Here is a 23467-nt window from a genome sequence, read left to right on the forward strand (position 1 = left end):
TGTCTTACATTGAACGTGAGCATTTTGTTGCGAGTCGACCATCCCCCGCCAGATAAATCCCAGTTTCTCTTAGAAATCCACCGTAATGCAGAGAGTGCCCTTTATCATTAGCTGTTAATTTGAGGTCCTTTTGCGCAGGTAGTGTTTGCCCCCCTCGCCCTTATTCAACCAGATACCATGTATTGTTAGTCGATACCCTGTAAGACAAAGCATGAATGTTCAAGCCCGTTGGAAAAAAGAAGTCGCACATTTACAGGCCGTCAGCCACATGTCGACGCTGACACTCGACGCGTTCGCCGACCTGTCTTCGCGTTTCAATCTTCGACGATCATTTCTATGCTTATTCTTTAGCCTTTTTATTTTATTTTCTATAGTTAAAAATAAAATGTTGCAGTTTAAGCATTTCGAACCCACTAAAGTTCGAAAGAAAATATTGCAATTTATGGATTTTATCGAATAGGTGATTTAAAAAATTTCATGGAAATTTGTCGTATTTAATTCGTAATTCTTTTGGATAAAAACGCGTCGAGGGTTAGTGGACAAGAAACAACAGGGGTACACGATACAACGTTTCGAAACGATCGTCTCGCTAGGCGTGGCGACTGATCGGAAATTCGATCGATTTCCGGTTACCTTTCGATTGTCTCGAACGAAATTTCAGGGAACTAAAATATGTTACAAATTGGTTATTTTTGACGAATCGAAACGAGTTTAAATCGATCGTAATTGAATCTTGGGCCATTGAGAGAATACGGAGTCTATATCATTTGTTAAGGGAACTTTGTTTCACGTTTCGAGAAACCATATATATAACGTTGCTGCATTTAATATATCGCCATTTAAATTTCAGTTTAATTTTATTTCAAAAGGGAAAATAGGGGCAGTTTTAGTAAACGCTAGACCAACTAGCATCCTCGAAATGGAATCGTAACTCCGCCATTTCGACAGTTTCCCGTCGAACAGATCGATAAGGAGCCTCGGACAACCAATCGGTTATGCCGCATTTGGTTTCGCAATTAAACGTGTAACGAGAAAATCGCTAATTGTTATACGATGAATAATACGATTAGTGTACAGAAAAAATTAGAAAAACAAACTGATTAAATCGATCCATCTCGTCCATCCGTCTAAGAAACTTCGGGAAGCTTCCATGTATTTCAGAGAGGTCTGAGTAGTTCTGTGCTCTCTTCCTTGAAACTTGCATGTCGAACCTCGATAAATTTATCGAATATTGCTACAAATTGGTGGAATTCGGTATGGAGATTAACAAAGTCGAGTGAAAAACAAATTAGATTCTATTTCGATGCTGGCACAGCTTGGCTAGAAGAAATTCAAAGAAATTCGATTTTGTAAGTGGAAAGCAGGTGTGCTAGTATATCATAGACAGTTTGCGAACTTGTCACCGTTGACGTTTACTAGGAAGACTCGATATGATGCTATACGATAATCCAAGTTAATGTACTTGTCGCTGTATATTAAGAAACAAAGAGTGATTGCTGATTTTTCACTCCAAAAAACATTTGTAGATCGTTCTTCGATATTCGCTATATTTCTAATAACTAGGATGGTTCGTAGATACTGCTTAAGATAGTAAGGAAAAAGAATTAGATCAAAAAAAAAAAAGGTGAAATTTGATTAAATCGTTGTGGATCGAAAATAGGTAGCAAGTGAATCGCAGCAGAAATATTTGCGAATGGGTTCTTCCAACTCACCCATGATTATAGTAATCAGGGATGTCAGTCCACAAACGCTACTTGAGTTAATGAAAAAAGATATTACGACAGCACGAGTAGACACGAGTGGACAAAAGTAGACTCTGACCAAATGGAGTTTGGATCGATGAAAGATAATGGCGATTTTTCATTTTACAGAATGCTCATTATCGCTTCTTTCGTCTTTCTTACGATTCTAGCGACCATAAGTGATTTATCAACATTGTTTGGACTAGCGAAAGAAAAGTATTGAATTACACGCGAATGAACAAAAGTGAACTTTCTCAAAGTTACATGTGGATCTATAAAAATGGCCGGCGATGATCAAGAGACAAGTGGAAAGAGTCCATGAAAATTAACCATCGTTGGAAGCTGGTCATTAGTTGGGAACGAGAACAATGTTGGCGGACAGAGAACTCTCTTATCGCAGAGGGGGAACTTTGGAAGAAACTGTACGCGCTGGTGTAAGAAGAGAGGGAAGGTGGTGAGTTCCTCTGAGGGTGGCGCAGAACACCACGAATATCGGCGAGTTCAAGCAATAAGCGATAAAATCGAATTGCCTTCATAAATCTGCGTGCGAAGCGAGAAAATCCAAGGAAGGAAACCGGTATGGGTGTTCTGACTCCATTGGAATGCGAGCCTATCAGGCAAAAACGGGAGAAGTCCGCTACGGAGACCAAGTTCTCTTGCACGAAGTCGCCCTTCTACAGGGTGTGTGTAAAAATATTAATAACAGGAAAAAATGAAGACGCACGAAGATGGTGAAAAAATTGGAAAGTAAAACGAGTATCGTAGCAGGTGGAGGAGAGAAGAAGCTAAAAATTACGGCCAAATTGTGAGAGATATGTGTATTAAAAGCATTAAATAGTGGATTACAAGGTTAATTGTGAAAAACAAGGGAAACAGAAAAAAAAAATTAAATAGAACGCAGAAAAACCACCTTTGTAAACGGAAAAAGAGTGCGGAGAAAAGATGAAAAAATAGATACAAAGAGTAAAATAAAAAGAGGATACAGAGCATAAAAAGTAGATAAAATTGTAAACAATGAAAAGAGTTGGAAAAAAAGAAGGGAGTAAAGGAAAATGGTAAAAGGAATAAATAGGAGCGATATAAAAAGAGCCAATGAGAAAATCCATAGGGAAAAGCAATACGATTAACCAGGAGTATTGTAACGAATGTAAATTCTCCGATTCCTTCTGGAAAAGCCCTTGGTGGTACTCTCTTTCAAGTTTTCATGCAACCCTCCGAGCGTTAGTGCTCGTTCAAGCGGTAACTGCATTAAAAATAGAGGGGACGAAGCGTCCGGCGTTCAATCGCGTTAGACAAACTTCAAAATCAAGATAATACGTGCAATTGCGGCGGATGGATTAACGGAAATGAAGCGGAATTCAATTTCCGGCTTGCTTGGAAATTTCCCTAAAAATGGCAAGATCCAGTTTCGCTGTATCGGCGACGCCATAAAATATAAAACATTACCTCGAAACGAGCTTAAATCCAGCACAAACTACCTGTGACCCAACAAATTTCTGTTCGTATGAGAAATAAGTTAACTTTGTCTCCGAAGAGGAAGTAGGGGATTAAGAAAAAGTTCATTTTTCATATTCCGATGAGATACGTCTTTCACCTTAAGTCCATCGGAAACAAAGTTCACTGCTTCTTCTTGACAACGATATTCGAAGAGATTAAAGAGAAGGGATTCAAGAAAGTGTCGGAGACGAAGAACCAGTGGACGAATCCCCATTGTGGAAGTGGTCTCGGCGACACACCCGGTGTATCGATGGAATGGGGTGGAAGAAAGGTCGGAGACCAGAGACAGAGAGTATCGGGATCACGTGGGCCATGTAAATGCGCGGCCGCCTTCTCTGCGTGTATTATTTTATTATATAGCAGAAGCTATTGGTGCCACGTGACGCCAGCGGGCTCCTCGCTCGAAACGCAATCATTCTTGAGTTATTCAGGAAAGGGGGTGGCGGCTGCGATGGAATACGGGCCGGCCCGTCTCCACCTATATGAAGAAGACGTCTACGTGCCTTGCTCGTGTCTCTGACAAACTTCCTTTTGATTGGTCTCGTCCATCGGTTACGAGCAGATCGTACGTGAATTCGATTCCGACTCGCGGTCGCTTTAATGGAGATCCGTGCTTTATGATCTCTCGTAGTCTTACTCCATTTTGGCGTGTGCTGAGTCTGTGATTCGGCAATCGAGTAGACTTCATTCTCCTCCCACGCGATTTCACTCTACAGTTTCCGATGATGTTTGAAAATCTAGTGCTCTCGAATTTCCGAAAAAGTAACAACATCGTAACCGTTTTCTTCCACGAAGAAATTCTCGCTTGGAAATTTATTTCTATCCTCACGATCGTTCGCCTCCCCTTTAAAAATTCACGATGCCCGACTAAATGTTCCATTATCCGGTTGTTTTCCGGCGCGGTACAGAGCGGCCACGGGGTCGGTTCGAACATCTCAGTACACGCTAGATCGGCCAGGCGAGCCGATCAAATTTTTCCGCGCGACCTGATCCTCTTCGGGACGCTCGTCAAAGTGGCTGGCCGGCTTTTCACTCGGCGCACAAAGTGTCAGCCATGGATTATTTTCCGAAAAGTTCGCGGCACCCGACCACGTCAGAGATTTTCTGCACTTTAGAAGAGGGAGATGGAAAAAGAGCAGTATGATAGAGAATATGAAAGAGAAAGACAGAGAGAGAGAGAGAGAGAGAGAGAGAGAGCGAGCGAGAAAGAGCTCTCGTTAATGCTTTATCGCGCCGTGCGCCCGACTGGATTTGGCCCACTTAGCCGTTTCTGGAATCCTTCGATCGATCCGCTCGTGACATCCGGTTCTTGCTTGCATCCATTTCGAGTTCTGCTCTCGCAACGATGGATACAAACCTGACAACGCGATCGTTCTTCCGCCTGACAATTTTAACATACCCTCCCTGCCCCCATGGCCCCACTGAATCCCTCGTCCGAACCTGACTGTCATCGGTTTGTCCTTTCCCATTGATATTACCATTCGTGGTAAGAATAGATTTTTAGTACCCAGAGGACAGAAACGAGATATTCGTATGTTTCTTCACTTCACGTTACATCGTCGATTTTCTGTTAGTTTTATTATGGAAGATTTAGATTTACGAAGAAGGTGTCAAGTTTATCATGCCATCTCTATCAATTTTATATTTCGATTGTTTTTTAACATCGAGGCAACGTCGATTTACGAAACTTCGACTTACAGAGCCGTTAACTTCATTTCTTTACTCGCGGCGAAACTTCTTATCCTCCCTATTGATGATCCACCTAACCAATCATCCTGATACTCTCTCGGAACTCGATTTATCCTGCCGAAGAATTCCAATTACCTTTCGAAAAAGAACAAACTGCCTATCCCCTATGTCGGATGTAGAGATGCAAGAAAGGGGTGACAGGGTGAAAAATCAAACGGGGGCCGGCAGGTAGCCGTGTCCGCGTGTCGATTGTCGCAACGATCATGCCTTTTCCCTGCTTCTACCGTGGTAATAACGAACGCGTCAATTTTTCGTCTCTGTCCGGCTGTCCATCTTTGCGAGCAATCCCCCGCACTCCCCAGTCAGTTTTTCCTGTTCCTAGTGGCATTTTTTTCGCCAGTCTCCTTTCACTCGTTATCGGGTGGTTGCTAATGGCACATGATTGCCTTTCCACCCTCGTCTACGATGTTTTCGCCATCCTCTCGTACACCAGTCGCTGCCACTTCATTTTTACGGATCGTTCGTGGGACGGAAGGCTCTTCCACGAAGAAATTTCAATCGGGAAAACCACGTTCAACCGCGATCTTTCAATTCGAGAGGTTGGATTTTAAGATAGTTCCTTCGGATGGCAGATTAATCGGAACCGAAGGCTACTTCCCATAGATCGATGTTATTCGTTGAGTTTTTTAGTTGGACAGAGTGGAGCGGACGTATTAAATGTTTTTCGGGGCGGGCTTGTCATTGGCAGGTTTAGCGATCGAGAAATCGACGCGATCGAGAGTATTCTATCCAACGAATCAGCTCTTGGACCAATTTTTCGTTTTGTTTCGGCTATTAGGATGTTCCTTTGGAAAGGTATCCGTTTTTAATCCACTGACACGCGCAGTTGTCTGTCAGACGAGGTAAGGCATTCTGTCTGTTTCTTATTAATTTAACCGTTTTATCGATTGCTATTCTTCGTAAACTTTTGCACTTCGCAAATAATGAAACCTTAAAATTGCTGCGATTTAATGTGAACAACATTTAACGTGAAAAAGTTAATATGTCAACGGGTTAATGAATGATCTTGCATGATCGACACTTGGACCAACAATAGATAGACTAACAATATCTTTGCTAATTTCGAAGAGAAATTTACGATACCCGTTTATTATCCAGATTAGGAGAAAGATCTATAATCGCAGGCATCGAGTATAATTCGCAAAAATTGCCAGCCGATTCTTGATTTTACGAGTGCAACGATTCAAGACGCTAATTTGCAGGGGCTTGCGTTCGATTCCGTTCGGGATGGACGAGATTTTTTTCGGTCGTCCAACCGATTTGCTTCTACCTGCCGAAAAGGTGGCCTATTATCGGGAAATTTCAACGATTTCCAAGTTTCCAGGTATAGATCGAAGCTGGACAAAGAGAAAATTGACGAGTTATTTAATCTAATATCGGCTGCTCGATCGGAATTCGTACGCGGGAAAACCATATACGCGTGTAAACGTTATTTTTCCCCATTCTGTTCCTTCTTCCCTCTTCGTTCTCTATCTCCCTTTATTTTTCTTTCCCTCTTTCTCTCTCTGTCTCTCGCATTCTTTTTTTCCTTTCTCGTCCCCTATTCTCGTTCGCAATTATGCGCCATAACGTTGCGAGCGTCACAAAGAGCCGGCAGTGATTACGCGACAATTTCGAGCTAATATCGCGATCGTTATTATTTCAGAGAACCTGTCGATCGAGGGACTGTGCGTTAAAATCGCTCTAAGCCGCGGCTCGATCGTTTTACAAGAGGGACGAAACTCGCGATGGGAAAGCGTTTTCATGCGAACCGATTTACAGTAGCCTTAATTCACCATTTATGCATCCGACTCGTTATATATCTACCTATTCGAACGTATTTATAATATTCGTAGGTTTCCAACGACGACGAACAAATTTAGGTACTGCTTGGAATCATTGGATTCTTGAAACGTGAATAACTTCCTGCTTTTATGAATTAGTATGGAAATTGGGAAACTGGCAAATTTCCTGCTTAGAAAATTTCCAAGTCGAACGATCTCTAATTAGAAAATCCGGAAATCGGTTACTTTTTAATTAATAAGTCTCGCTCATCTGTAAAATTACGAATTAATCGATTAATTACAAAAGACGGATGATCGAGAAATTTATTAAATCGCCGATTTCTTAATCGAAATACCATGGCTATGAACATATTTAATAGAACGCGCGCGGTGTTCCAAAACTTTTCCGCAGTCTTTTGGGCTCTCGGATCTAAATCCGCGGAAGAGTCGGTGCACATTTTGCCGGGTCTAAATCAGCTCTCTCTCGTTGGTTGGACGCGAGCCAACGAGAAAAAAGAAAAAAAGAACGGAACGACAAAAGGGAGGGAAAAAGGAGAAGAACGAGGAAAACGTGTGCTCGACGAGACATAATACCACTCAGATTCGAAACAAGGCATACATATCACTCACTCGAGACACGAAACGAACTACACGGACACTGAAAACTCGCTTTTCCAAGGAAAATGCATCTCTCTTGACACTCTTGCATCGTCTCACATGTACACACAAAATTATATATATATATATACATATACAATATATTTATATGTATATATAGATTATATGTGTCCGCCCCCTCGCCCTTGTGCCCTTTTGGAACCCTTTAGTGAGATGTTTATCAGCTGTAGTACTATCAGTTTGAGATATTCGTGTTATGCAAGCGAATCCCTAAACCCCTTTTTTTCTCTCCACTGACTTGTTGTACGTGTTTTTACTTCTATGCCCTTGACAATCTTTTCTCAATGTTAATGTAATATATATATATACAATATTCCGTATGTATTTATGTATACATATAACAAGTCGAGATTACTTTTTTTGTTTGGCTGCGAGAACGTACTTTGCAAAAAGAGTAATTTTGCTCGTGAACGGCAAGCTAGCGTTCCAAATAAAAGATATGAATAATGATTGCTAAAAAAGATTATACGTAAAGAATAAGTATTATAGAAACACGAAGATATATGTATGTAAGAAACACACATAACAGAGATAAAACAGAACAGGAATGAAACATTATACACACTTGACAACGACATTTATAATCGACGACCCGGTAGTAAAAAAACAAACAAAAAAGAAAAAAAAAATAAAAAGTCGGGTCGTCAAACTAAACGAGTTCACCATTGATTCACATTCGTCTCTTTTTTCTGCTTTCAGCTGCACAGATTCCACAACGCGCAGGTAAGTACGATCAAATTACGTTGAAAATCGTTTCCCTTCCGTTTCTTCCATCGTCTTAATTGAGCCGATCGTCACAATTAGACGCACGTCACTGTGTGCTCGTGAACCGTGTCTACTTGCACGGAAGAAAAAATCTTCTTACTCGTGTCCATCCTTTTTCTTCTTTCATTTCTTCCGTTCGTTCTTCCTCTTTCAATACTAGTTCGCCTTAAAAGAGAAAATCTTGGTGCTTCATAATGGTTACGTATGGAAAGGGGATAGCCGGGGACACCATCGATTCGCCGCGTTCTCCATCTCATTCGCGCGGTTTTCTTTTCATCCACTAATTACCAATTAGATCGCGTGTTTTCGCGATAATGTGACTGTAACACTATACCTCTCTGGTAGTGTCTTTGTAGAAACTTTGATTTTATATCCGTTCGTGCTCGTCGCGTTTTATTTTCACGATATTCATCGAATTTTTTCATCCTAATTTCCATCTTAACTAATAACGTTAAGTTTTTACAAAAATTAATATTATTTCGAAGGCGAATAAATCGAAATTTTCAAAAGGAACTTCAAGCTAATTCGTTTTATCGTTCGTTTCATTTTATTTTTCATTGTCATTGTTCTCTTACAGTAAAATCGGGTAATATCGGTTAGCAATTTTTTGTAATGATCCTTCAAGGGATAGATCGACTAAAGGATCGTTTGAATTTTAGCATGCAAGAGGAAAGAAGAGATGGCGAACCAGGGAGAACAGCCCGCCCCCAAGAAACCGCGCCTGGTTTTCACAGACCTTCAGCGCCGTACTCTACAGGCTATTTTTAAAGTAAGTCTTGTATAACTTAACTTGCGTTTTGATCGATACCTCCACCCCGTTCTCGATTGTCCCAGGCGAATGGATGCTCAAAGACACTATGGCGAATTCAGTCCTTGTTCCTAAGAGCATCCTTTGCCCTCCCATTATCTAGTTCTTTTTATTATTTCACCTTTCCGTTTCTAATTTATCTATCAGATTAATAATATATTAGGTAACTATTGGATTACACAGGTATACCTAAGATAGTACGAAATATTTTCTTATCCTATAACAATTTTAAGAAAAGGTCATTCGCGAAGCTACATTAAACGTTAAGTAAATGAAAAATGTTCCTCCCAAAAAACACGTTTGTGTCGTATTCGTAAATAAAATTTTGAAACTTTGTTTGAAAATTCATTCATATAGCTTGTCTTAGGAATTGTTGTATAAAATGATATAATTGTCATGAAATAATTAAATTTGAACGAGTGAATTAAATTGAAATAATTAAATAAAACGAACAATGAAGGACGACGGAACCAATTCAAAAATCTTTTTATAAATTTGTAAATCCGATTTTAAATGATGAAAACCTACTTCCATAGGGTGTATATACTGTTAACAGGGTACCCCTCGTATAAACGCTCACGACCGGCCGAGTTTTGCATGCGTTAATGGAAACGCTCTCAACAAATTCTCACTTAACAAAATTACTACGTCGTCAGTAAATTATCTGGATAGATACCACGTGTATCCCGCATTCTATTGGTGCACCGTAATAACAGTGCACGGAGGGCATGGCCGAATCGTGGCCAACATGGCCCTTCGAATCTTTTTAAGCCGATTTAATACTCGTCCGGCAACTCGATTCAGTTCTTTGATATTTTACAGTTCCGTATCATTGTGATCATTTCTTACATAGTATTTGAGATACCTAAATTATATTTTTATAAACGTAACTGAAACTCGGGTATTTTTTCAATTTCAAAAATTACATTGTAAACCAATTCACGTATTTTTTTCCCCTTTGTATTTTTCAATTTTTTAATTGGTTCTATTTGCACCTTGTGGAATGCGGATAGTCTATGGCGATGTGAATGAGACCGTGATACCAGTGCGAGTATTTTAGTTACTATTAACCCTTTGCAGACGACGAACCCATATATGCGTTCAGTGTAAGTTATCCGCATAGCCGATGAACTCACATATGCGCCAGGCGAAAACAATCGACACGGCCGATGCGCTCGTGTTATGTATGCGTTCAGTGTGCCTTTACCCGATGCTCTCGATACAAGCGCAAAAATGATAAATGTTTGCGATGGATAAGTGCGTCGAGAGTTATCACTCAGCACTCGTAACAATCTTTATATCTTTTCATACGTTTCAACAAATGTATTTTCTGTTGCTCGAGGTACAATTCGTTCTTCTGCATCGAACTCGATGTCACGGTATTTTAACTTCGAAATGTTTTCTTTGCGAAAAGAAAACATTTTTTCTTTTCTGGATGAATATAAAGATTTTTTTACTTACTTGGTTTCTTCTCATAGTTTATCATACATTGTTCTATGTTTTATTTTTATTTTTAGATACCCGCTCGTACCGTATACTAGTGTCTTACAAAATATACGTTTGCATCTTTTATATACGTTTTTAGATCTTAGATTTTAAACTACGCTAATGTAACCACGACAGCCAAGTATACGCGATAATCAAATTTCAAAATGTTTCATACAACGTAACACAATGTATTCGTGTGCTTAAATACTTTCGCGAGCCGCTATAATTACAGCAAAGTAAGATGAAAAGAAAGGAAATAAAAAAGAAAAAAAAAAGTAAGCATTGTTAAAAATGCGTGGGTTGGATGGACGATATCTATTCTGGTTTTCGAGCGCGTGGCTGCGATCATGGTGGCGATCGACGCGTGTGACCAAGGAATCGGCCGCGAAATTATTCAACATGGATCGATAGAGGCGGCTTTACGCGCGACAGGGCTGAAACTAACCCAGCACCCTCGTCCTCCCGCGTCGTCACGCTGTCCCTGCGTTTTTCTCCGCGTGCACGCGAGAAATCAGCCTCCCTTTATTAATGCATGCGCCCTGAGAACGCTTCGACGGAGAGAAAAAGGGAATCGAGTGATTTCGAACGAAGGATATCGCTCGTAGTAAAAGGAATCCTACAGAATATTATAGATGAATTACGAATGTTTATGTAAATTTATGCTCCTCCTACTGATGCTCGCAAAGAAATGTAACTCGAATAAAAGTGTGAATTTTCTTTTGAACGATGTGACATACATTTTGCTGTTGACATTTTACATGTACTTGGACACTTGCTTATTTCTAAGAAAATGTATTTCAACGTCAGAATTACGGATAAATCGAACTAAAATGTGACATTATTATTTATAATAATCGTAGCTAAGTATAGCGAAATATTACCAAAAGATTCTATTAAAAATAAACTTTCAAAAATTACAGCAGATTAACATCCTCGCTAATTAAGATTGATAACGCCATGAATTAATAGAGAACTAGGCCAAGTGTTCGCCATAAAGATACATAAATACCGTCGTTATTAGAAAAGGCGAAGAAAGAAGTCGTCGATGACGTCGTGGAATTCGCGTTCGCGGCTGCTCACTCGATACCTTGCTCGTCGAACCGTCGATATCGCGGCCATTCGACTCCGCGGTCTAATATTCTACAATCTTCGAAAGGCACAAGACTTCTACCAAGTTAGCGGTTGCATTAATCAGAGAGGAAGAACGAAGGTGTTCAATGAACGCGTAAGAAATTCATGCGGAGAGTCTAGCTCGTCTTCGAAATTAAGCTAATTTGACTTTTTAGTAAAATATAAAGTCAGACTCGAGTCTGATACATTCTATACTCGATTAAGTCGCCTCGATTCGTTTTTGATCCGGGTATTGCTTGGTTGGATTCAGTTCGGTGTTCGGGTTAAGTCTGGATTTTAATCAAACGAGGTTTATATGAGAGTTAATCAGGGTTTGATGACGGTTTCTACACTACTATAATCCTAATCTACGTTTTATTTGATTAAGCTTTAAATTACTTAACTTAATTTTCGATTTGGCTTCCATGCATTGCGAAACTCAAATTTCATCGAACTTTGTGTTTAATTTAAATTAAATGCCTCGGGGTTTAACCTTTTTTTGTGTCTTTAGAAAACTTTTTCCTCTTTATCAAGAAGCTATTGTTTCTTCACTTTTTCACAATGAGACGAGTATAATATCGATAATAATATTAGTCAAATCATAGAAGAAAAGTTTGGTTGTACTATATAAAGTATTCGACAAGATTTCGTTCTATCACCCTTAAATTCGAACCTGCCACGGGTGAAACTTAAGCTAATTTCGGGGTCAGTTTGAACAAGGCGCAGTTTGAGATACGATCGCGGGACAACTATGAAAATAATGTAGATGTTCCGTTGGAAAAGGGAAAAGCGCTGGTTCGGCCGAGCTCTTTGGAAGTATGCCAAATAGTTGGCGAATTGACCTTAGCCCAGTTAACGCTTCTGCTCGATCTTTCTCGCATTCCGCTTCTATTTTCCGCTCGATTATACGATTCTTAAACTTCCTTGATCCCCTCGATTCGTCTAACAAAGCTATCGGAAACGCATGTTCGATCTGCTATCGATAAAAGCTGCCGAATGAGAACGATCAACCCTTATTATCTTAAAATTTTCTCGAATTTAAACTTTGAAACGTTGTCAATCGCTTTTATATTATTAAAACTAGTACTTACATTTACTGAAACTAATTTCAACGAGATTAAATATTTTTTTAGCTCCTTGTCCAAAATAGGTTTTCACCCGTTCGAAATTTGAAAAAATTTTTAAAGTTCTTTTATTCTGCGATTAAATATTTAGTTTACTGCTTAACAATTACTTATTTCAATCCGTAGATCAGGCCTAAATTGCCATTTATCTACTTAAACGAATACAAATTTTGCTAGAAAACAGTTCTACGTTGTATGTACCTTTAGAGATGTTAAAAATCAGCAAACTAATAGAAACTTCAATAATAGGGAGTTCATTGATTAAAAATCATAATTATTGTAATTAAGTTTAATAAAACTGTTCTTCGGATGAATAAATGAAATTCCAATTACGGAATACAATAAAAAGTCAATCGGAAATATTCTAGCAAACGGATACAGAAAGAACAAAGTTTCGAGTTAAAAATATATTGAAATATTCAACATGCTTTTTAATATCGTAGTACTTACATAAGAGATGCTAGTTTGTCAGAGTATAAACAGCAAAGAATTTTAGACATGGTTCTTCGTCGTTTTCGAGATCCAATGTGCACCCCTCACCCCATGACACGTATGCAACCCCCTCCACGTTTCTCTTTCTCTCTCACATACGGTTTCTCAGGCGCGCACAGTAGCTGTCAAGGAATAATCACGATCCTCGCGCCGATAGTGTCCCGTATTTCCAACAATTGATACGCCTCTCTCTATACCGAACTGCTATCCCGTAGACTGTAGACAGAGGCGACAGACCTTCGTTTCGTTGCGTTACACGCGCTGAATTACAGCCAGACAGGATATCAATACAGTTCCTTAAACGTCTACCTTGTTTCCAAGTAAATGCAAGTAATTCCTTGTTCAGTCGCTTTTTCACTAAAATTTTAGCCACTCCTAGGAATCTACATTTTCCCCCCTCGATTTATCACCATGTTTTTATGATCACGTGTATTAAGTATAATTATGAGTTAATAGATAAGTATATTTATAAGTTTGAATGGAATCGTTGATTCCGTCGTTTCATTCAAAATGGAATCAACGCCGTTAAATTCTATTGCTGCCGCCCCAAACGAATGTCGAAACCCTCGTGGAATAAACACACGAAACGATTAACCCCGATTAATCCCTCTTCGGCGAAAACGAGGCATCCTGTCCCCAAAAATCCTGGCACGCGAGACTCAATCAAACGATTCAACCTTCTTCATTAAATTATCGTCCCCGCTTCGCTCCCCTCGCGCTATTTCCTTTCTATAGCCATTAAAGAAGAGGGGGAGAGGGTTAAGTCGACACGAGGGAGCAGGCTTGTAATTCGTGTTGGATCGAGCATCCTAATTTGATCGGTTTTACCAGGCTAAACGATTGCACTTCGCACATAACGCGTTAATTATTGCGTTCTGCTGCACGCGCATCGGGCCATCGGTTTGTAATAATTGTTCCTTCGAGCAATCGATACTCTCCCTCCTTCTCTCTCTCTCTCTCTCTCTCTCTCTCTCTCTCTCTCTCTCTCTCTCTCTCTCTCTCTCTCTCTCTCTCTCGGTACTCCGTTCGTGTTATTGATCGACCTACGTCGAGTAAGAAACGTCGCATGGGAAGAAAGCGTACCAGCCCGTTTACCACATGTACAGAAATGTTTACCATTCGTCGAGTCCGCGATCGGGCCGCGAATTTCTTGTTTGATTCTTCCGGTTCCGGCATCGTGGCCCGCTTTGCGGAACAAAAATAAGTACCGACTGGGAGACAGCGTTTGACTTCTCAATTCAGAGTGGAGAATTGTAGGTTGAGATGCGCCGAGAGAAGGGAAGGGATGAATATTAATTTAGCGGAGGAAGAAGTCAAAGAAAAAAGGGGAGTGCTTCGAGCACAAAGGTTCCTATTTGATGCGTTTCTTCGGCGAAAGATTCGTCGAGGACGTAGCACGGAGTGCTCCAGCTTTTTCTATCGATATTTATTTATAAGATTCGGCTTTTTCCAAGTTCGAAGCGAGCTCCGAGAAACGGCGACGGCGAATTCTTTTGTCCGGAATTATCTTTGTTTTAACGATTATTGTTAAGTTCGAATTAGCACTAGATACCTTCAAACGATTGGATAGCGGGTTATCTAACCTATTATAGCATAGTTACCTTTATTATGGGTTTGCTAGAAATTTATAGGATTTTAGAGACCGAAAGTCATTCTTAGATCATTGACGAATCTCGGCAGCTGCAACGAATATTCATTGATCCGGAGACTGTTCCATAAATAACGTGCTTTGGAGTCTGATTCATTAATCGGTCAGTTGAAATTCTTAAATCTGACTGATTCCTTAAAATACTTATACTCCTCTGAAATAGTCAAAATAGATCCTTTAATTTAGTAAGCCAATCGTATCGTTCGTAAGTCGATTGAGATTATCTCGACGATGTATGATCCTTTGACCCGTGGTTCATTTATTTATACATCGAGAATATTCAAGAAAGTTAGCTTTTCGATCACCAATGAATAAATTATATTGGACGAGCTATATATTTATATTTATAATTTCTTGAACTCTATATGTCGCGTGGTTGCGGTAAATAAACATATAATAATAATTGTTATTTTATCACAATATTCGTCCATTTTTAATTATTTTAAATCGCGTCAATTACCGGGGTTAATAGCGAATGGTACAATGGGTTTTTGTTACTGTAAACGTGAGGGGCAGTGACGAACCTTCGGTTTTTCAGTACCATCCAAAACATCTGCTCGTAAATACACTTTACATTAATTATATTACTAGCGTGTATATCATTCGTTTGTTTTTATTGCACAGTGAAATATTTTAATAACTCAAAATGTAATTACTGTAAAGTATGCAAAGCGAAGTAGTGGTTATAATATTTATCAGGTGGAACAAATCTCTAATTACACTACGTTTCTTTTTGTTGGTTCTTTAATACGTTCGTAAAAACACGTATCTTGTTAAACGTTTCCAGTTGAACAATAATAAAATTAACGAAATACATATTTCATGTGAAACTATCTATTCACGAATACCGACGCATTTCAGGAGACCAAGAGGCCGTCGAAAGAGATGCAGGTGACAATCGCTAGACAACTGGGCCTGGAGCCGACGACGGTCGGGAACTTCTTCATGAACGCTCGACGCCGCTCCATGGACAAATGGAAGGACGAGGACCCGAAGACCGTCGCAGTTGAGGAGGGACAGCTATCACCGACGATAGGTATCGTGCAACGGGAACCAAGCGACGTTTTGTGACATACGTCCGACCACGAGGAGTACCAGGACGAGTCGCCCGAGGAAGATCTGTCCTTCTCGTAAGGGCGGCGATCTCTTAACGCGACGCGACGTTCGCGATATCACTCGAGACGCTCGACTGACCTGGAACGTCAGTTTTCAACAATCTCCGAATTGTTCGGGCCGCTCGCCTGCTAGAAGACTCGTTTCGACGACGTAGCGGGGACCGTAGGCCCGATTAGATGAATTTTCGGAAGGCGGCCCATTGTACCGCGCAACCTAGCTAAATACACACATGATTACGTTCGAAGAATTCGACGAATTTTCGAACGCGTAGAATGGAAAAGTATTTACATCGCAGAATTTTGTCAGACACAATGTGCGTAGAACTGTGGAATATTTAAGTCTGAGAGAGATTGTAGATCGAGCGAAAAGTAAGGAACATAGAATGTAGGGTTTTTGTGAGAATAATTATTCGATCGATTCAATTTGTAGTAAGCGATCGATCGTTTGACTCATTGAGGACTAAGTAGTGGAATAAAGCAGGAAAATTTCCTGACATTATTGAAAAACCTACGTAAAATAATTCGTATATTTTTTTATCGACATACAGGAAATATAATAAAAACGTTATAAACGCACAGCATACGAACCAGAGACATAAAATCAATATCCGTCATTCAAACGAAACAATTTTATTATAAAGTCATAAATATCTCAATCTCTTCAAAATCCACAAAATTATTGAATGTAAGTAGAAGACATAATAACGAAGAACACGACCATAATTGAAAAAAAAAAAGAAACAGAATTTAATAACATAAATTGATCGATTGAAAAAGAAATTTGCAAATATTTGCGTTCACACCACGTTGGTCTTCAATGGGTCAAACAGAATACGTATAATAGTGAAATATTTAGGTTCGAGAAATTTCAGAAACGATGAATATCGTAAGGAACGTGGAACACAGAGTTTTCGCGAGGATAATTATTCGATCGAATCGGTTCGCGATAATCGATCACGTTTAATGCGTGGTCGAACTTTCATAATCTGCCGTCGAGCAGGGCGCAATATTTTCAAGCATTTTAAGAATAGAGGGGAGGGAAAAAAGCAAGCAGGTTCGAGAGCTGCTGAGGAATCGTGCACACTGGCGTCATTATCTTATAGCCAAGCTGCGGGTAGCACGGTCACTGTGATAATTTTTTAACGACAAAAACGGGTGGCAGCCTTGTTCGTGAATATTGCAGTTCAACCTCGCTACGTCCCGCGAAATGACGCATATTTCCCTCAATGTTCGAAACACCGTTTGCAACTCGATTAATTTTTCAAAATTCTATCGTTGATCCACGAAACTCTGATTGTACACTCAAGAAAGAGAAGAAGGAAAAGAAAAGAGGAAGAAATTATTGCAGAAAACCACGTTCCAGGGTGTGAAATCGAGCATCGTGGAGTCGCGTCGAAAGAAATCGTACAGATTATCGATCTTTAATGGCGAGAACGTTCTCTCCCTGTTCGTTTCGCTCGAACGATTTGATTTTCATTCGAGAGTCTGATTCTCCGGGAACTTGGTGCCATAATTTGCCATATTAGAGTAAGATATCTCGATTCAGAGCATTTTCTAGTCCACGCGTGTTGGTCCTCGACGGATCAGCCAATTCTTTTATCTAGTCAAAATTGCAAGAAGTGAGCCTCAAGTTCTCCCAAAGAACACGCGTTCGAGGTTGTCAGCCTTCCTCGAGAATCAGAGCTGAATTCTGGCGCGTTCAACTCCTCGTACCCTTGTGAACTTTATTCCTACCTTAGCGTATTTAGATACTCGTTGTTTTTCCATTGAGGGTTGAACGCGTTGATCCTTTATGAATTAAGAAATACCTCACGCAGATCCTGTTAGCATCTGTTTGATCATTTCGAAGAACAGGGTGCAGGTAATTCCCCGTGCCATGTTTCGTACGAGACAAAAGAAATCGCAAAGGATTTCGGAGAAAATGTTCAGAAAAAGTCTATAATTTATATTTAAAAAGAAGAAGAAAGAACCTTTTTAATGATCTAGGAAGACTCTCACAACTTTGTACGTCGCTGTTTTAAAGCATTCTTGCAAAGATAGAGAAGCTATTCTTTTCGATCTTCTCACAGACAAGAAGTAAAGCTCCGTATAACCAAACCTTCTTTCTCAAAGATTCCTAAATATTTTTATTCTCAAAACAGCGACGTCTGTAACCTCGAATAGTGTTCGAAATTGTTTAGAAAGGCGGAGAATTGAATAGAAAGGGAGAGAGAGAATCGTGCGAAGGATCGATGATCAAAAAGGGTGAATCAGGACTCGTCGTGTCCTCGTTGGTCGCTAAAGGAATACACATCGAACCCATGAAATTTACCAAAACAAAAAAGAAAAAAAAAGAAGGACGCGAAAGAACAGCTTCGTTTCTTAATACACGCTCACATTAATCCACACCTACACACATACATATATAAACACTATATCACTGAGACACCGAAACTAATTTAATGCGAGATAAAAAAAGAGGAGAAAAAAACAAATGTGGCATCGTGTCGAGGGTGCACGTGCCAAGTGATATATTCTACGTACGTTAAATGAACATTGTATATCAGAGTGGACGCTGTTTTGTGCGAATCGGCGAAGAAGAGGAGTAGACGGGACACGGGAGCTGATCGTTGATGAGAACTAGCGGTCTCGATATTCGACGACATGCGAAATCGCAGGGATGCGGATGAATGTGGCGCGCGCGCGCGCGCGTGCGTGTGTGAAATAGAGTGAACTACAAAGACAAGAGATAAACGAGTAAGGGAGAGAGAGAGAGAGAGAGAGAGAGAGAGAGAATGAGAGAGAAATTGAAAAATAGAGAGAGAGAAAGAGAGAGAGAGAGAGAGAGAAACTTTGCGTACCGCACTAGATATCGTACTGCAATTGTGCTGTGCTATTGTACATAGTAGTGAGTGGGAAAGAGCGAGAGAGACTTTCGCGATTCAGGAAGGCGGTGATGGAAGAGGAATGAAGAGGAACCAAGTTCCAGGGCGGAAGAGGCTAGTTTTCGCGTTTTCCGATTGCACGCCAGCCATTCCTCTTATTTTGCGTTTGATGGAGGTTTGGTTAAATGCGTGTGATTTTGCCATGTGATTTTGTAGGGATCCATTGCAAGAAACGTTGCATCCTTTTTGCTTCCCGAGATTTTTAAAATCCTCGAGGCAGTGGGAAATTGTATGAAAATTTATCTAATGATATTTAAGGGTTGGAAAGGAAAAGGGTAATATATTTAGTACTCTAATTAAATCGAGTGTGCAACGATTCGTCTGCAAAGATTCCACCGCGTAATAAACGATTCTGTACTAGTCTATACAACTATTTCTTGATTAACAGCGTGCGAATTGTAGCGAAATTAGAAAAAAGCGACATTTTGCCCCACGTTCTTTCGGTTCCTCGTGATCGACGTTCAATTTCTTTAGCGTTTCCATAGAGAAAGCTTCGACCCTGGTCAGCATGCAACGAAACGAGGAAAAGCGAATGATAGAATGCTATAGGGATGTGGAAATAGGGTTGATCGTTAATGAGTCACCGCGTATGAAGGAAAGGCGAGAGTTCTAGAAAACTAATCGTACCAAAAAGGGAAAAAATAACACAGATAAAATAAGAAGAAACGGAAGCGTGCGCCGCGGCCGTCGATTATAAGATCATATATAGTACAAAGTAAACATATATTATTGTAATAACGGTTTAATTAACTATAAGGGGAGCGTCGCTGTTTCACAAACCAACTCTGAAGAATGTTGCGCGAAATCGTGATACACGTGGACGAACGTTTGATTCTCCGGGTTTCGATCAAGTGCTATTGTCCTTGGTAGCGTGTGCGCATCATCAGGCGTTGAAAGACCAGGATGATTGCAAAGGTTACAGTGGATAGGAGCGTCGAATTCTCATGGAAGTTTCCTCGTCCGCCACGATTTGTCGGACGTGACCACGACACCGCGATCGAAATTCTTGAGGTAGAAGAATGTTGAAAGAGAAGGTATTCGCGCGAACGATGCGTCAAAATTTATGAAATAAAACGCGATTAGATACTGTTGAATGTGAGCAGAACTGGAAACGTCGTTCGAGAGACTTGGTTCGATGCTAAGAATCCTGAATTACGAAACATATTGATTCAACTCATACAGTAGACAATAAGATACTATTTATAAATGCTAAGAATGAGACAGAAATTATGTAAATGACGAGGTTTTACGAAATTGAAATTATGAACTTGATTAGATGAACAAAAACAGAGGCACATTTGTAACAACTGTTACAACTGTTAACATGTATTAAAATTAAGGAAAATGTAAAAGCAGAAATTTTAAGAAATGGAAAATTCTGAAAATTTCATTTCACACCAGCAATAGTCGGTTTAATAGTAAACATAAAAAACAACCATCTTTGAAAAGAAACCAGAGATCAAAGGATTACGGAAGATTAGGAACCAATTTTCTAGGCACGAATTCACAAAGAATACCTCACAAAGAAACAGCTACCAATATCGATCTTAAAGTGTCATAAAATCCAGTATAAACCCAGTATTGTGAAGAAATGATGTCGCATCGTTGTAGTAAAAGAACATTCGCGTAGTTCGAGAATTAGGAAATGGAGGCGATGAGGAAAGTAACCGGAAGCGGAGGAGAGGAAATCGCAATTGTAAGATTGTTGTGGCTCACTCGGGGGTGATATACGTAGGAAAATTTTAGGGATACGGATGGGGATCACGGGAAGGGGGTGAAAGAAGGTGATAAGGCAACTGTCTGTACGATAAATCTGTAAATACGAGTTCAATTGCGGTTATTAATTAATTGTGCTCGCGATTGCGAACGATGAACATTATTACTATTATTATTATTATTATTATTATTATTATTATTATCAAGAGAATCATCATTGGCATTACCATTATCATCCTCTTCACTGTCATTATTATTGCTATTACTATTATCATAATTATTATAATTATTTATATTACTTTCATTCCTATTATTACTATTGCGATTTTTATCACTGTAACGAGAGACAGATATAATTGATTATTAATATAAATGTATTGTAAACGCATTCTTTGTTGAACAAGATGTGTGTGAAATGGGAAGGGAAAGAGTGAGAATGAAAGTGAGACTGAGAGGGATGAGAGAGGGAGGTTTCAATTAACTTAGAAAGAGAAACTATTCGACTTTCCGAACGAAGAGAGCTGACGTGTCGTTAAAAAAAAAAAGAAAAAAAAAGACGTCGCGTTTAAATCAGAAAAGGACTAAAAACAACGGGAAAATTCAAGAATAGAGAGTGGGCTAGCGAAGGGGTGGGTTATCGTAGGAAAATGGGATATCGATGGGGACACACAAACGCTAAGGTTACATAGGCGCGAAATAAAATGAAGAACAAGAAGTTAATAAAAAAAAATACAGAACCCGCTAAACGTAAAGCAAGAATATAGTATATAATTATATATATACTATACATAAAAATATAAATATATATAAATATATAAATATAAATATGAATATAAATATAAATATAAATGAATGATATATTATATATATATAAATATATATATATATAAAAATGCCATTTTCAGGCAGCCGGGGTTAGTTAGGATCGGGGTGGGGCGGGGATGGGCTTCGGGGAGGGATGTATAATTTAATACGGAGAAAAAGACCCTAGCAATCAAGGGGGCTCGATCGTCGATCGATCCACTGTTTCGATCGATCGACGATTGTCGTACGCGTTAAGTCGCGACAAGAGCGGGCCGCGGAACGACACACGGAGGAAGAACACAAAAGGGGGTGAGAAACAATACGAGCATGAGACGAAGATAAATGTCTGTAAATCAATGATCTATTTATGTAACGCGTTCGCGGTGCGTAGTACCTCGTCTCGAATCGACGATCGACGGCGGAAACGAGTGGGAAGAAAGAGAATAAAAAAAGATGGTGGAATCACATGTAAACACCGTAAACTGTAAAAGAAGAGAGAAAACCAAACGAGATCGCTGAATAACTATAAGGCGAACTATAGGGGGAAGAATTACTTCGACGAGCATTAGCAACCCTTCGAACGAACGAAAGGTTTAGGGAGCGATGAAACGGAAGAGGAGGCGGCGCGCATGAAGCTCGAGGCGTAGGCGAATGAACATATTATATATAAATATAAATATATAAATATATAAATATATATATTAAAAGGCAGAAATAATAATAACGATAAAGAAGGGAATAAGAAAAAGAAAATGACAACCGTAGTGACTAAGAGAATCTATTTCGAGTCCGTGTGTGTATACGCGTTTTTTTATATTGCAACGACGCAAGTCGGGCGCGCGAGTTTTAAATCGATAGAAAAGAAAGGACGAAAGGGGAAAGAAAGAGGAGGAGGGAGGGCGGGAAGTTAGATGAAGATGGAGGAGGGTGAAAGAATAGAACGAGCGTAGCCGTAAAAAGTTAGTCCTTGGACGGGGGTGGAATTGTTTTGGGGATTGACGTTGGACAAATGTTAAGTAATATATTATATTATTATATAGTACGCGTCAAGATGACGAATGGTTCAGGGAGGGGGCTGGTTTTTGCTCTTTACTCGACTAGTATTCGCTCCATCGAACGAGACTCCCTTTTTTCCTAGATTAATTTTTCTCGTTACGTTCACTTGTGTTTATCGTTATTTCGAAATCTTTTTAACACTGTTTTTCATGACTTGATTTATGTATTATTATTTATTATTATTTAGATATTACTTTATGTACAACATAGTGTTTATCATTGATCGATTATTTTACAAAAATTCAAACTATAATACTTTATCGTTACGGTATTAATGAAAATATAATCTGCTTCAATTAATTTCATAATCATTTCAGTCTTCGTATAATACATATCCTGCAGATTAGAACGATGTCAATTGACGTACTATTTAATTATCGTAAACGACGCTATACTATAAATATCGACAAAATCTAAGAAAAAGAAATCTCTTGATCACGTTAAAAGAATATCAATTCAGAGTAATATTAACAATTAGTCGATCGTATTAATCATCGCGATAAGACATCTTATCTCTAATCTCCATGAGCCAATTATAGTATGAGTAGCGAGCAAACCGGAGAGCAGAAACGTAAAATCTAGTGATGAAGTCCGAGGACCTGTGGCCGCGTTTCAAAACCGTTCATGAACTATTTATCTGTTGATTGGAGCTGAGAATCCTGAGCGAATGGTCGGGGATAAGACACATAACCATCATTAAAAGCGAAGAAAAAAAAAAAGAAGTCTAGAAAAGAAGGTATGAATGGGATAAAGAGAACAGGTGAACGGTTCGTACGACAATAAGGTATCGATTAGTTAATCAGAGATGAAATAATGTAAAATACAAGTGCAAAAGCAAGTATACATTATTATATTTATTATAATACAAGGGTTCATCGTGTCGGTATCCAGGTTAGGGAGGGGGACAGGGGTTTGATTCGAGAATTCGAGAAGCAGGGAATATCTTCGAAATCGTAGAACGAACGTATTCTCTTTTTCAGTGGAAAAT

The 23467-nt window shown here is 39.4% G+C and overlaps 1 protein-coding gene across 4 annotated transcripts in view; it reads left to right on the forward strand.

The window, feature by feature from the left end:
- Nucleotides 1-23305, forward strand: part of LOC139996150 (uncharacterized) — an 86512-nt gene extending 63207 nt beyond the window's left edge. For 2 of the 4 annotated variants that reach the window (XM_072020307.1, XM_072020308.1), the window contains 3 exons: nt 8129-8152; nt 8854-8963; nt 15726-15864. In XM_072020307.1, coding sequence (XP_071876408.1) covers nt 8129-8152; nt 8854-8962 — 133 coding nt within the window. In that variant the 3' untranslated portion in view covers nt 8963; nt 15726-15864. Of the gene's footprint in view, nt 1-8128; nt 8153-8853; nt 8964-15725 lie in introns of all 4 variants that reach the window. The other 2 variants (XM_072020305.1, XM_072020306.1) reach the window with 1 other exon arrangement.
- The last annotated feature ends 162 nt before the right edge of the window (nt 23306-23467 follow it).

The sequence above is a fragment of the Bombus fervidus genome, chromosome 17 (assembly GCF_041682495.2).
Source record: "Bombus fervidus isolate BK054 chromosome 17, iyBomFerv1, whole genome shotgun sequence".
NCBI classification, from domain to species: Eukaryota; Metazoa; Arthropoda; class Insecta; order Hymenoptera; family Apidae; genus Bombus; species Bombus fervidus.